Here is a 16,354-nt window from a genome sequence, read left to right as displayed (position 1 = left end):
AGCTGTTCTGCTCTCGCTCACCTGCCTCCCAGCCTCAGGATACATGGCCCAGCTCTCATTATGGAACCAGGGCAACTCCACCACCATCCCAGCCTGGCTTTTTCCACAGCTTCCAACCCCAGTCTTTCAGCAGTGGCCACTCTGGGCACATGCTCTATGGTTGTACGCTCTGCAGGCAGCTGGCCCACAACCATAGAGCATGCACCCAGAGAAGCCACTGCCGAAAGACTCGGGTTGGAAGCCACGGAAAAAGCCAGGCTGGGATGGCGGCGGTGGTGAAGGTGCCCTGCCTCCATAATGAGAGCTGGGCCATGCATCCTGAGGCTGGGAGGCGGATGAGCGAGAGTGGAACAGCCGCTCGTGCACCCTCCTCTCCAGCTGTGCAGAGCGTCATTCACTGGCATTTGGAAGGCACCAAGCTGCTGGAGCCAGCCGGTGGTGAACAGACGCTCACACGGATTGGCGATACCCCTAGGTCAGTGAACGGCATTGTGCCCAGCTGCAAAGGGGGTTTTCCAGGTGGCTGCTCATGAGCTTGGTCTCTTCATGGCTGTTGTGTTGCGCTGCTGCGACAGCGCAACAGAGCCGTTCACCCATGAGGATGTGCCCAGCTCTTTGGGAGCCCACTTGCAAGAGAGCAGCTGCCCAGCAACCCCAAAACTATAAACCCTCCCCCCATAATAAAGCCCAAACCATATTTTGAAGATAAAAAGAAAATAAGACCCTGTCATATTTTCGGGGAATCAGGGTATTTTTGTTTGTCTCAAGACTCACAGTATTTTGATGCTTGGGAAGGATGTCCCTGGGACACATGGTTTTTAGATGTAATTAAACTTTTAAATATTCTGGCATTCGTGTTACAAGCATCCTTAAATCTGCTGAAATATGGAAACGGAAATCCTTTTATGCACAGGGTAAAATAGCTATATAAATGTAAGTGTTTGGGGGTTGATAGATGGACTTTGTGTCAATTCCATTTGTTTAGTGTGTTGTCCTTCTTCTTGTACACATATTGCACTTTTTCTATAGTGCAACTAACTGATTAGAAGTCTTAAGAAATTATTTTCTCATGTTTTTTGGAACTGCAGGAAAATGAGGAATAAGGTGATTCAGTGAAAAATGTGGTAAGAGAGCATTGCAAAGAGTTTTTCTCTTAATTAACTAAGGCAGAGACTAGCATTATACTTTTTAAGATTCTGCAGGACCCCAAAATAACATTAGAATGCTTTCCTGAGGAACATGTACCTGCTTTCTCTGTCTTAGCAGCTGCATGGAGTTGACAGTGTACACAAGATGGCTAGTATGAGAAGAGATATATCTACATCAGCCATTTCTATTTGTTTTTACAGCTCTGAAATAGTTTTTTACTGATAAAATTCACATTCCAGGTTCAGCCCTGAACTTTAGCCAGCGAGCCACCGCATCCCGTTTTCATTTGTTACTTAAATTCAAAAAGGACAGTATTACCGTATTTTCTGATGTATAAGGTGACTGGGTGTATAAGACGACCCCCTACTTTTCCTGTTAAAATATAGGGTTTGGGCTATACTCACCATATAAGACTACCGCTCTTCCGAGGCACACCAAATAAAAATTAAAAAACATCAGATTTGATTTCAATATGGTAATTTTAATTCAAATGGTTATGACAAATAGGTATTTAGCAGGAAAACTGTCACTTATAAACATAAGGCTGTTTGTCATCAAACATGTAATATAAAACATTGCAAGTGGATTAAACTTTTCCTAATTCACTCTAAAGTAGAAAGGAAGGATAAGATGATAAACCCAGGGGGGTGCCATGCTGTTTGTTTTCTAAGCTGTCAACCAAACTGGAACTGATGATGATAGGGGGAAGATGAGAAACAATAGAGAGGGAGAGCAACTCCCTGGCGAGTCAGCAACGGCCATCATAATTGCAAGCTACCGCAATCAAAGGAACAACTTGCCTCCAGAAGTTGTGAACACTCCAACACTGGAAGTTTTTAAAGAAGATGTTAGATAACCATTTGTCTGAAGTGGTTGTAGGGTTTCCTACCTAGGCAGGGGGTTGGACAAGGTTCCTTCCAGCTCTTCTGTTATTTGAATATAAAAATGCTTTATTTGATCAAGGTTAAATTAGTAGCTATCTCTGGTTACCCTTAATGGACTTTTACTAACTGGGATCAAATGGCTGCCTTTACACTTGCTTACAAATAAGAGATGAGATATGGGAAGAAGGTATTATTAGTTGTATTTTAAGAGAAAGCGATATGTTACTAAAAATGCATATTCTTGTTATGCACCGATAAGTCATTTATTTATATATTTTACTTTATCTTCTTTCTTTTCTATTTTTCTCTCCATTCTTTTTACTTCTTTTTAGTTAGCATTCATTTGTAAATTTTAATGCCAATGTTTAATAAAATTAACTTATTTTTTTAAAGAACTCCTTCTCACCATATCCCGATACCCATAAAAATCCTTCAAGCTGGGTGTTACAGTCCAGCTGAATCTGAAAGCATCAGACAGGGAGCATATCACTTGTGCAGTCACAAGTTTCCTAAATCATTAAATTACTGACTCACGATAACCTTGGTTACTTTGGTCGCACACTACCTGAAGGTTTACACTAGTGTTTTTCAAACTGGGCTGCGTTAAGATGTGTGGACTTCAACTCCCAGAATTCCCCAGCCAGCATAGGGAATGGTTCATGGCTAGCTGGCTCGCTGGCTGGGGAATTCTGGGAGTTGAAGTCAACACATCTTAATGCAGCCTAGTTTGAAAAACACTACTGTTGCAAACACGAAATAATTTTAAAAAATACATGCCGCAGCCAGGCTCCTAGAGTGGTTCGGCGAGTGCTATCCAAAGGGAGGCAATGCAAGATGCGACCACACTTTCCCGTTCTGTCCAAAGATGGAAAGAAACAAAACCTGGCCTTTGATTTGATCCCCTTTATTAGCCTTGAGGGGAGCCGCAACAGTGGTGAGTCCCGGGCAGGGAGAAAAAAAGAGACGGAAGCCAGTGGCGAGAATCCCGGGCTGGAGAAACTAGGAAAACAACATCTCGCTTTGCTTCGCTCTACCAGCCACGTGGTTCCTGAACTCGAGGGGCTTTTTTGGATCGTGGAAGAGCCTTTTTGGGGGAGGGGTGAAGTTGGTTTGGGGCTTTCCCTGGTCAATGCACATGTGTCTTTCCACCCCTAGGTTGATTCGCGCTAGTTTTAGGCAGAGCGGGATGATGGAAGGGGACGGAGAACCACACTATATGGTGTACGCATGCAGGTGGAGGATCAGTTTCAGCCAGAGGTGGGTTCCTACCAGTTCGCACCTATTCGGTAGAACCGGTTCGTCAAGTCTACTGAACCGGTTAGAAGAGGTTCCACCAGTGGACCCGGAAAGCAGGCCACACCTAGAGAAGAGGTTCCAAAAATTTTTGAAATCCACCACTGGTTTCAGCTCATATACTTGGTGTATAAGAGGACCCCCGATTTTTGAAAATTTTTCTGGAGTTAAAAAGTCATCTTATACACCGGAAAATACAGTAGTAGGGAACTTTTGTCAGAAATTTCTGTCCAATTTAATGGGATCTTTTGAAAAGTTGTACTAAAGCTGAGAACAAAATAAATCTTGGCATCTTTCAATTTTTTTTTCAGATAGTATCTGCATTCAGAAATATTAGGAATTCAGGGTAGCAAATATGTATAGTTTATAGAATATCAGAATTAATGAGGTGGAGTTGAAGTCCTAAGATCCAAGCATTTTAATGTTTATTCATGTTTTACTCTATCATTAATGCAGCAAAGCACAATCAGAGGGAAGAAAAGCTTCAAAGACTGAAATCGTGTGGAAAGATTGAGAAAGTTGGACTTATTCTCACTGGAAAAGATGAAATTTCACAGTGTGCTAATTAACGTTTTTAAGATTTGAAAGATGAACAACTGTTCACTTTGGAACAGGAATATTCAAACATTTATTTTCCTGATATTCTTAGTTCAATCTGAGCTGTAAAGATAGTATGAGCTAAAAGCAGGGTCACAATTCAGCCTGGTTCACGGCAGTTGACAGAAAAGGCATTTATCTTTGGCCCCTGCCTGCAATTACAGCTCCAGTTCATCTGATTTTTTGCTGGGTCTAGGAGATTGGCAAAATTCATTGCGCTTGCCAGATGATCCAATAGCGTTTTTTGATAAATATATCTTATCATGAGCCAGACAAAGTAGCTCACTTGACAAAGGATGACACAAGGCTGGGCTCAAGTACCACTGAGGAAAGTACGGGGGGGGGGGATGGATATGGAAGGCAGTAACACAAAATACAGGGAGTATGGCAGATCTAGCCAAAGAGCAGACAAAGATGATGAATAGTTTTAAAGTTGTGGGAGAAAAAAGGAAAGTGGAAATGTCTGCAGCGATATTTCAATGCACAACAGGGCTGTCTTTTTCTGTTCCTTTCATCAAGTGAGCATGAATAGTGTGTCTGCCCCATCCCTTTCTACGTATACCTAAGTCTTTGTAACATTCAGTCTTGTCATCCTACAAGGAGACATATTTTAATAGTTACTGCTGTAGTCAGACAAGCTTTATGGGGAACCTCCAAAATATCACTAAGTCTTGAACTCATTAATGCCTCGTTGAACTTCCCTCCCCCTTCTTACATGTGTTCTTGGTAATTCCCAATGCCTAAAGTGAAACATGTTGGAAAATTTTAAATTGTGTAGGCTTTTACTGGATCTGATGATGTCCCACAATTCAAAGCTAGTATGGGAGAATTTGGAGAATTAAAGTATCAAATAGTCTGAAAGTTAGAATAAAAATACATCATGTCCATCTATGAATATTTAGCAGTTTGAAGGTGTAATTTATCCCATCACATTCTCTTTTGGAATCAATATACCATTTCATTAATTCCATTGATTTAAGGTATGCAAAATCTAACTCTATTGCCCATAGCTCTACTTATGACACTTGAAGATATTGATTAAATATTTTTTGTATCATTGAACTAATTCTTTCAGAAAGTCTCAGGAGTGGTTCACTTTTTGGTTTATGTGCTTTAAAAGAATGTCGAGCAGCTATCAGAGACAGACCCAAAGAGGAAGCTAGGAATCTGTCTTAAGAAAACAGTCTATTCCTGAATTTTTTACCCTGTCTGAGAAATCTTTTTATTTTGCTACAAGATATGACAGGAATTTCATGATCATACTACTACCTATACGGCTAGTCTACAATCTCCTGCTTTTAAAAAATGGTCCAGTGGTATTCTAGGACATAAGCTTTTATGTGACATCTTATTTGTTATTTTATTAGTCAGTTTCTGTAGCTGCCCATCTCAACAAGTCATTCCAGGCAGTGAACAATAGCAAGTAAAACACAATTGTGGCGCACAATTCATACAAAAATTAAAGGGCATAGAAACTGAGGAAGAAAAATCACAATCAACATCACTAATACAGTCTGGAGACAGTTTTTTTCCCACATTCAGGGACAGAAGCCCTTACATACAGAGACAAGTCTTTAGGTCTTATAAAAGGTCAGTAGAGTTCGGGCATTCTTAATCTGATCAAATATGCTATTTTCTTGACCATTGTACATAGCCCTTGTTCCTTATTCTACCTCATACACAATTACCTGAGCTGGGAGTAATTCTACCTGAATTCAGTGAGATTTACTTCAGACTACCCATGCATAGTACAAAGTAACATGCTAGGAAGCTGAACCTGATGTCTGACTTCATGCAATCATACAGTTTTCTTGGCAGTACTGCAGAAGTGGATAATTGTTGCATTCTTCTTGAGATTTTTTTCCACTTTCCACTCCAGTCATCATTATACAACATCATAAATAATGAAAAAAATAATAAGGAAGGTGGGGAAGGTGAAAAAACCATGGCAAAAGTGAGGGGGGTGTCGCTGAGCATGTGCAGGCACATGTGCTGGGGGGGGGGACACACTCATGGCATTATGGATGTGGCATGCTGGAACACGACCCTCCACACTCCCCCCACTTTTGGCACGGCAACCAAAAGAGGTTTGCCATCTCTTTTCTATAGGATATAGACTAGTATAGGAAATCAATAATATAGGAAATAATATTTGTATTATGTATTTATCTGAAAGCAGAAGAAACAAACAAATAAAAATTGCAATACTGCCTATTGGAGAGGATTGAGCAGATTGCCATGAAAATCAGTTGTGTTAATCCTCTAAAGAAACCTAGAAGTGAAGATTCCTTTAAACTGTACATGCACGCGTAGCACGAATGCAAATCGCACAGGCAAATCATGCGATCACCAAACTGGTTGTTAATCCAGAAGGATCCCACTACTTCCTTTGTGTTCTTTCACTTTTCTCTCTCTTACTACTATTTCTCCTCCATGGATCTTCTCATCAGCCTTTCTCTGCATGGATCTTCTCAGTTTTTAACTAAGGGAAAGCCAGGAGAAGTAATTGACAGGAAGTTACTCGGAGAACTTCCAGCAGGAGCCAATCAGTTGTTTTTTTCCTGACTTCCAAAGGTCTTTCCCTTCAGCCAGAGAGGCTGTCCAGCACCAGACTATCTGCCATCTGGGGACAGCATTGAATTGCCAATCAGCTGTGCATCCAGACTGTCCAATGCATCCAAATGCTCCTCATAAGGCTGGGCTGAACATTAGTTCTATATTTGCCTCTAACCTTTCTTCTGTCTAATGGGAAAGAAATCAATTTTATTGGTTTCTTCAAAAGAGAGACAAATTGGGAATAAATTCTCTCGCACAAAATACGGTCTTCTTAAAATGACCTATTACAAAATGTGCATAATTTCTCTCTCTGTTTTATTACATGATCATCTCTCCTGCCATCTGCTGTTCTCCAAGGTCCACATTTCAAATTAAACTCCATGAGAGCTTCTGCCAGTAGGGCTTTCTTTCACTGTGGCAAAAAGGGAAAGAATATATAGAACAAAATGTTGTCCGCTTCTCCCAATTAGAAATAATAAACTAACTCAAAACTAAAAGGACTTCTAAAACATCTGAGATGAATTTCTTTTGCAAAGGAAAAAAAAGTTTAGGATTGCTAATCAGAGAAGAGATTCGTTCTTCCATTCTGATGCTACTGTTTAGTAATCCACTGATCCCCTTTAGCTGTCAGTGCCAGGCAACTCGGTCCAGGCAGTTCAAGGGAATAATGATTTATTGCAAGCTTAAGCTTCTACAAGAATGTGAACAAATAACAGCCAAAGAAATAGGCAGTAGTTAAGGATTGAAGGAATTCAAGGTAAGCTGGACTTAGATCTCTTGGGGGTGCCAAGGGATTCATGACTGATGACACATTTGACCCCTCTCTCAGCTTGGTTATCTCCTACAGTTGTGCCCCTAATACTTTTCTGAACAGAAAAAGATGGACTGAAGGACTATGACAATATTGTGAATCAGATAATTCAGTTAACCAAGCGTCTAATGGACTGAATATGAGTCTATCTGCAAGCTAAAGGTATCCCCTTATTTTAAACATGCAAAAATTATAAAGTGAAGTGTTTAAAATCTTCTCTTTTCAACATGTGTGAGAATCTCTTTATTATCTTCAATGTAAGCAAATTCACTAGTATTGAAGCCTCCTGCTCCTTGTTTTAAAATAATGCACTTATATATTTTGTATGGAACATTCCAAGCATACTTGTATACTTATAATTAATACTGAATACATCATATTCGCACTTCAATGAAATTCTGTAAGGTATAGGACATTTTGGGTTAATTCTTGGCATCATTCTTTTTGGCGCAGATTTGTGTTTATCCATCAGGTGGCAGTATAGCCTTACAACAGAAAAAACATTCTCCAGGTAAAACTTGAGTTTTATACATTAGGGTTATGAATTGAATCAGTGTGCTCTAGATTACTTTATAAGAATATAAATTTAGCAGATAGTCTCAGTTAATACCAGGATAATCTGAGATCAGTAAAGAGCTTAGAAATGAATCATTGTAAATTACTTTGGATAGTAATATAATAATATAATCTTTGAACATCTCCTGCAGAAATGAGCTGCCTGCCTGCTTGCTTCAGCTATAATTTGTAATTTTTTTTATTAAAACATCCCTATATGTTAGTAAAAACAGAATACTACAACACCAGATGGAGTTTATTGTCATCCTTAGTAGAGAGTCAGTTTCCAACTAATAATAGCACAATAATTTACCACCAGTCACGTTTGGCTCTTGATATATAAAGTTTAACAAAGCTAAAGCCAATTAGTATTTTACCTTAAACTCAGGGTGGGATTCGCCAGTTCATACTGGTTCGGATGAACCAGTATGATCAGCTGGGGAGCGAACCGTTTTGCTCTGACAATCAGGTAGGCCCCCCGCCCACCCCTGAGCTTTACTTACCTATATCCTCTCAACGGAATTCGTACAGCAGAGTGGATTGCTGTGCCTCAGCTGGTGTTACACCCCAGAAGTAATGTGGAAGGTAAGTTTTGTTAAAACTGCACACAAGCGCAGAACTGCGTGGATCTTGTGTGCATGGCGGGAAGCACGCGATCACTGAACTAGTTGTTAAACTGGCAAGATCCACCACTGCTTAAACAGCATGTGAATTAACCTGTTCAGCAAACTGTGAATCATTCATGTATTTTTTAAAAATATGTATACCTCTATCCAAATAATCTTGCCAAATGAACGCTTACTATCGCTGTTTTATTGTCAGATTTCTCTCACACCTTCCTGGTGAATTTCAACATGCCATAAAAATGATGTTGTGGTTGAATGCTCACATTACATTTCCCTGCTAACTCTTTTGTTCACCCCATCTTCAACAAGGTGAGTGAAGAATAAGCTGTATTCTTATCCAGTGGAGCCTGTGTGGTATGGAGACCTGTATTTTCAGTCAAATTAAATCAAGTAGATACTTTCTTTAATGCCCAGGATAAAACATATGAGTCTGGTACATACAACACAGAAACGGCATGGAAAGACTAGGTTGTTCAGTTTCGATTCCTTTGGAACAGGGGTGTCAAACTCATGTCGTCATGGTGACCTCATGTGACATATCAGGACTTTTTCCCCTTTGCAACCAGGCATGGGCATGGCCAGTGCATGAAGCATCCACCCACGAGCTAGAAGTTTGACAGCCTTGCTTTAGAAATATCAATAGACAAAGCACCAATAAAGTGGTAGATCACATGAGCACAGTGTCATTGTGACAAGTTTGACCTTACCATGGACAACTCTGCTTGCTCCTACCTATTTCAAAATTTTGTGCTTGACATCTAACGAAGCACTGTACTAATCCTATTCAAAAATATTGGCTTATATTCAAAGTAGAAAGTTGTAAAGTTTATCCACGGAAAGTCAGTTTATTCAATTTATTTCTTAAAGTCGTTGTTTGCTGTCAATTATGCCTAGAAACAATTACATTATTTGTTTAAATTGCACTAGAGATGTTTTTCTACTTTCTCAAGAACAAGAAAAATGAGAAAAGTAAAGCAAATGATCTGGTATCGCTGAATCTGAGCATGAATACAGATAACAATCTTAGAGAACTGTATTAAGCAACCAAGAATATAAGAATACTAAGAACAGAACAATTTATTTTACAAGGTATGAATCATGCTTTCCAGTTTTCAGGCTAAAAGAAGCTCAATAATTAAAAGAAAAAATGTTATGGTTTCTTCTACATTTTAATGTAGTAGTTGCAAAAATTAAGCATTTCACTATGAAATAACCACATTTTGCTTTTTTTTTAAGCACTGTTATTGCAATAGTAAATATTGTTTCTGTCTGAAGCACCCTTAGGATATAAGAATATAATCAAACTATTTTTGTGTCATAAAATCAGAAGTGAAATTCAGCAGGTTCTGACAGGTTCTGGAGAACCAGTAGCGAAAATTTTGAGTAGTTTGGAGAACCAGCAAATACCACCTCTGGCTGGCCCCAGAGTGGGATGGGAATGGAGATTTTGCAATATCCTCACCCCAGGAGTGGGGTAGGAATTGAGATTTTGCAGTATCCTTCCCCCTGTCACATCCATCAAGCCACACCCACAGAACCGATAGTAAAAAAAAAAAAAGAATTTTACCACTGCATAAAATGTATCATTTTGATACTGTTAGATATTTACATACAGATATTCTGAATTCCTCTATCTCAAATTACTGTACTCAAATGAGTAATTTCATCAGAAGGCTATGATCCTGTAACTGGAAACTGAATATTCGAACATTTGCTGACATTTTTGTAACCATCATCCAATGCATGAACTTAGTCATAAATTATTTGGTGGCCATCACAATATGGTGATAATTCCCCTCTGTAACACCTCTGGTCAATAATTCTCATTAGCAAATAGATTGTAATTCTGGATTTATAGTGAGAGTGTATAGTGTATAGTGTAATTTGGTGGAGCTAGCGAGACGGGAGTAGAGGAAAATGAAAGTTATTCTATTGTTCCTTCCCTGCAAACATTTAAGGCATGCAATCTTTAATTCAATAGGTGACCCTGAGTTTTCACTTTCTGGGGAAAGGAGATAACTTCTGTAGCCACATTATACATTATTTAAGCCATTGGGAGCTTAAACAAGTTAGAAGGGTGTTTTTATAGTTCTCTTAATATTATAAGTAATTCAACCTTAAGATAAAAAATATATCAATCCTACAGTGGTGGGTTTCAAAAATTGTTCGAACCTACTCTGTGGGTGTGGCCCTCCTTTGTGGTAGTGGCTGCCGCCCATGTGACCGGTTATGAAGATGCCGACTACACTTGTCAGAAACCACCTTAAATTACCTCACACACAGCCCTGGCATGCATAAGAATATGATGTAACTTGTTTTTTAAAAGGCATCTTTGGTTTTGCGTTAAAACAACTTCAACACACGCAATGTTCTGATTGCACCACAAATGCAGTAGTCATCCTTACCTTTCACAGAGGGACTGAGTTTTATAAATATGAGCATGATAGTGTAGAATAATCATATCCCAGGACCAGTGGTAGGTTTCAAAAAAAATTGGAACCTCTTCTGTAGGTGTGGCCTGCTTTCCGGGTCCACTGGGTGGAACCTCTTCTAACCGGTTGGTAGATTTGACAAACCGGTTTCTACCGAATAGGTGCGAAATGGTAGGAACCCACCTCTGCAATCTTACTCATCTCTTTGTTCTGTATTTGTGCAAAAAAGGGTCCCACATAATCATCTTGATGAATAGCTTTGATAAACACTTCCTCCTTGACTCAGCTTTATTTTCTTTCTAAGTGCCAACTTCAAACCAGTGTTAGTAATTCCTATATTAATTATCTAATTAATTATCTACCTGGGATATATGCTGGTCTTTTCTTTTACTTAGAGATATAGTAGCAGAAACATATATTGGATTTAGATTTAGATTTAAATATAGGTTCTTACTGTATACATATCAATATCTATGTAAGTTACACAGAAACTCGAGATCTTCCCTTGTTGCCTTTTAAATAGTTTTTAAAATGCCCCAAACAAAAATATATTGAATGTAATGAATGTCAATGAATCATAAAATGACAAAGAATGTCAATGAATCATAAAAAGAGATTATGCTATTGCTACTGTTAATTAAAAAAAGAAACCTAACTGTTATGTTCTGAGCAGCCGCCAAAACAAAGAGTTTAAGCGGGAAGCAATTCGACACCTGATTGGCTGATCGTTTGACAGCTCCTGCATAAATAGGGAGCTGTCCAACGAGCACCGGCGGCATTCCTGTTCTAAGCCGGTTCTGAACTGTTAGCTTGTACTTTGAGGGAATAAACTTGTTAGCCTTTTATTCCTGTCTCCGCTCAGTCCTTCTGGCTACCCACAGGTCCTTTGTACACACCACTGGCGACGAGGATGGGATTGCCAAACTGAGGTGCGATAAGCTGAAGTCACTTACTGCTGAAGTCACTCGCTGAGTCACTAGAACCGCGCTTACTTCTACCGCGATGAGACGTCGCTGACTCTGACAGGAATGGCCACGTTAATTCGTGCCATTCAACTATGGCTCTGAGACATGGGAGTCTTACACGGCTCGGTTTGAATGTTTTTTGGTCGCACACGACCTCACCGAGCTGACGGATGAGCGAAAATGTGCGTTTTTCTTGTCCGTCTGTGGCACAGACGTTTTCCACACCGCCAGGGCTCTCACAGCTCCTGAGCCTATCAAGGCCATTCCGTGGCCCGTGCTGCTGGCTAAGCTGACGAGCCATTATGCTCCATCCCCGTCCAAGATAGCCCGCCGGCACGCGTTTCACCAACGGAGCCAAGCTGAAGGAGAGTCTGTCAGCGCGTATGTTGCTGCACTACGATCGGCCGCTCTGCACTGTGAGTTCCGAGATCTCGATGAAGCTCTCCTCGACTGCCTGGTGTGTGGCCTCCGAGACCTCAAGCTACAAAAGCGGCTACTAACAAAAACAGATCTTTCCTTCCAAACCGCCTTTGACGAAGTTCGGGCTTCTGAGATGGCTGCTGCTTCCCTAGCTACCATCGCGAAGGCCCGGTCTGCCACTTCCGCGCAGGCTGCCAATGCCTTTAACACAGTGACCGATCCGACAGACTTGGAAAGTGAAGATTCTGATGCGGAAACCCACGATGAGGACATTAACCGCCTTGATGAGGCGAACAGAAAGAGCTGGCATCGGCGGAAGGGCAACCCTAAATCTGCATGTAGTGGTTGCGGAGGCAACCACGAAAGAGCTGAGTGCAGATTCAGGCAAGCCCTCTGCCAGCGGTGTGGCAGAAAGGGCCACATCGCTCGGGTGTGCCGAGCAGCGCAGCCCATGTCCTCTTCAGAATCCCAAGCCGAGTGGTCTCGGCAATATCGACCCCGGACAGAAGGCCCCAAGAAAGCTAGAAGGGACTGCCATGCCATTCTCCGCAACTCTAACCACGGTCCTCTCTTGCCACCATCTGCAAAGAAGATCCAACTAATGGTGACGTTAGAAGGGAAGCCCTGCGAGATGGAGCTCGACACCGGTTCTGCAACATCCATAGTGTCTTGGAGCACAATCAAACGCCTCTTGCCTCAGCTGTCCAAACGCCAATTACAAGACTGTCATCTCACACTAAGAGACTATCAGGGCAACCTGATTCCAGTAATTGGCACCCGTAAAGTCAGAGTGCAGTTCAAGGGGTTTGACGGCCGGTTACCTCTCATCATAGTCGAGGGACGGCTGCCCAGCCTTCTAGGTCTTGACTGGTTCCAGTCCCTAGGTCTGCAGGTCAGCGGAATCCACCACCTCGGCGCAACTGCACTCGATTGCCTGGTCAACGAGTTTCCAGCTGTATTCGATGGCACCTTAGGCAAGTATACAGGCACACCTGTTTCTTTTAACCTCGACCCGTCAGTACAGCCGGTGCGAATGAAGCCACGCCGAGTCCCCATTGCACTCAAGCCGAAGGTGGACGCCAAGCTGGACAAACTCGTAGCTCAAGGCGTCCTCGAGCCAGTGGATCATGCACGATGGGAAACACCCATCGTGCTACCGATTAAGCCGGATGGCAGCGTGAGGATCTGCGCAGACTACCGCTGCTCAATCAACCGTGCCCTGCCTTCCAACGCGTACCCAGTGCCAGTGGTCCAGCACCTCCTACACACTCTGGGCGAGGGGTCTATTTTTGCAAAACTTGACCTTGCACAAGCGTATCAACAACTGGTGGTGGACGATGAAGCAGCTGAGGCACAGACAATCATCACGCACCGGGGCGCATTCCGTTGCCGCAGATTGCAGTTTGGGGTGAGCATCACCCCTGGACTTTTTCAAAGTTTGATGGAGCGGTTGCTCCAAGGACTCCGAGGCGTCGTCCCCTATTTTGACGACGTCCTCGTATCTGCAACATCCTTAGAAGAACTCATGGCCAGATTGCAGGCGGTTCTGCAGAAATTTCAACAAGTGGGACTCAAAGTCAAAAGAGACAAGTGCCAGGTTGCGGTGTCCCAGATAGAGTTCCTTGGGTTCCTCATTGATGGCAGTGGCATCCACCCCACTGCTGCCAAGACCAAAGCCATCATTGAGGCCCCTGCACCTACTAATAGAGCTGAACTACAGGCCTTTTTAGGCCTACTCAATTTCTATGTGGTCTTCCTGCCGCATAAAGCCTCTGTCGCTGAGCCACTTCACCGTCTCCTAGACTCGGGGGCTGCCTGGGTCTGGGGCCGGCGGGAAGCTTCCACATTCATAGCTGTTAAACACCTCCTGATCTCCAACGACGTCCTCGTCCAATACAGCGAGCACTTGCCTTTAGTGCTCGTCTGCGACGCTTCACCCTACGGGGTGGGTGCCGTCCTTTCCCACCAGTTGCCTAGTGGGGCAGAGGTGCCTGTTGCCTATTTTTCCCGCACTCTCTCTGCCTCCGAACGCAACTACGCACAAATTGATAAAGAGGCCCTAGCTATTGTGGCCGGGGTGCGGCGTTTCCATCACTATTTGTACGGCCGCCCCTTCCAAATTGTCACTGACCACAAGCCTTTGCTGGGGTTACTCGCCGGCGACCGCCCTGCCCCGCAGGTGCTGTCTCCCCGAATGACGCGTTGGTCGGTGTTCCTCGCCTCCTACGACTACCTGCTCCTGCACCGACCGGGGAAGCAGATCGCTCATGCCGATGCCCTCAGCCGTTGCCCCTTGCCGGACGCTCCTGAAGACCCTGCTGCTGCCGCCCCCGTCTTCCTCATTGACGACCTCAACCTTCCAATTTCTGCCGCCGACATCGCCCGGTTGTCCGCAAGGGATCAGGTAATATCCCGGGCACTAGATTGGGTTAGGCGAGGGTGGCCCAAGGACCCCGTAGATCCCATTTTTCTTCCCTTCAAATCATGGCTGCCGGAACTCTCCGTCCAGTGCGGCTGTTTGCTGTGGGGCCACCGCGTCGTGGTGCCTGCCCCACTGAGGACTACCGTCCTGCAACAGCTTCACCTAGCACACCCCGGCATTGTCCAAATGAAAGCCCTGGGCAGAAGCTATGTCTGGTGGCCTAAGTTGGACCAGGACATAGCAGCCCATGTTGCCGGATGCCCGAAATGCCAGGGCGCCCAAGCTTTGCCTCCCAAAGCCGAGCCCCGGACGTGGGAGCCACCATCCTCCCCCTGGTCTCGAATCCACATTGATTTTGCGGGCCCTATTCAGGGCCGCATGCTCTTGATTGTTGTGGATGCCTTCTCGAAGTGGTCGAGGCCATCCACATGTCCTCCACCACGGCGGACGCGCTTATCGCCACCCTCCGCCACGTATTTGCCACCCATGGGTTACCCGACGTGCTGGTGTCCGATAACGGACCACAACTAACAGCTGCCAAGTTTGAGGCCTTCCTAGCTTCCCAGGGCATCCGACATGCCCTTACTTCTCCCTTTCACCCCTCTAGTAATGGATTGGCGGAGCGCGCTGTGCGGTCCGTCAAGGAGGCCCTCTCCAAAATGGATCACCTGCCCTGGCAAGAACGCATTGATGCATTCTTGTTGGCTCACCGCTACACGCCATCCCCAGAATCCAACACCAGCCCAGCCGAGCTCCTTATGGGACGGCGGCTGCGAACGACCCTTGACCGGTTGCACCCTGCATACTCCATCCCAACGCCTTTGGATTCTCAGGGAGGGACGAGATCCTTCACCCAAGGGGAGGCAGTGTATGCCCGCAATTATGGAGGGCATCCCTTGTGGCTACCGGGCATAGTAACTGATCAGACCGGGCCCTGCTCCTACAGGGTCAGGCTCCTCGACTGCAGAACGTGGAAACGTCACTGCGACCAGTTGCGGAGCAGGCACCCAGTGCTACCACGCCAGCAGCCACCGACCAACCCATCGAGTCCAACAGCGGCGACCAGCGACGGGGAACCCAGAAACGAGGAGGCCGCCGGAGAGCAGGCAGCCAGCGCTCTAAACCGAAGCGGCGACTTACCTGGTGGGCCAGCACCCTCCTGTGTTCTTCCTCGACGACCCGGGCAATCACCATCCTCCGGCACAGGGTCCTCGGCTGAGCAACCAGAGCCTCCAAGCAGGGCAGAAGTGCCCCGGGCATCCGGCCGAATCAGGCGGCGGCCAGCGTACTTGCAAGACTACGCTTGCGCGAACTTAGAGGGGAGGGGTGTTATGTTCTGAGCAGCCGCCAAAACAAAGAGTTTAAGCGGGAAGCAATTCGACACCTGATTGGCTGATCGTTTGACAGCTCCCGCATAAATAGGGAGCTGTCCAACGAGCACCGGCGGCATTCCTGTTCTAAGCCGGTTCTGAACTGTTAGCTTGTACTTTGAGGGAATAAACTTGTTAGCCTTTTATTCCTGTCTCCGCCTCAGTCCTTCTGGCTACCCACAGGTCCTTGGTACACACCACTAACATTTAAGAATGTGGGGGGGGGGGCTTTGAAAGAAAGGTATATATTTCTCAAAATTTCTGATGGAAGTCA

The 16,354-nt window shown here is 44.1% G+C and overlaps 1 protein-coding gene across 1 annotated transcript; it reads left to right on the top strand.

Annotated features, from left to right (window-relative positions):
* The first annotated feature begins 263 nt into the window (after nucleotides 1-263).
* Nucleotides 264-15,241, top strand: LOC116512408 (uncharacterized protein K02A2.6-like). Its single transcript, XM_032222878.1, has 3 exons — nucleotides 264-475; nucleotides 12,100-12,274; nucleotides 12,806-15,241. The coding sequence occupies exons 1-3, from the start codon at nucleotides 264-266 to the stop codon at nucleotides 15,239-15,241; spliced, it is 2,823 nt and encodes a 940-aa protein (XP_032078769.1).
* The last annotated feature ends 1,113 nt before the right edge of the window (nucleotides 15,242-16,354 follow it).

Source organism: Thamnophis elegans, chromosome 8, assembly GCF_009769535.1.
Source record: "Thamnophis elegans isolate rThaEle1 chromosome 8, rThaEle1.pri, whole genome shotgun sequence".
Lineage (NCBI taxonomy): Eukaryota > Metazoa > Chordata > Lepidosauria > Squamata > Colubridae > Thamnophis > Thamnophis elegans.
This window is presented reverse-complemented; position numbering and strand designations above follow the sequence as displayed.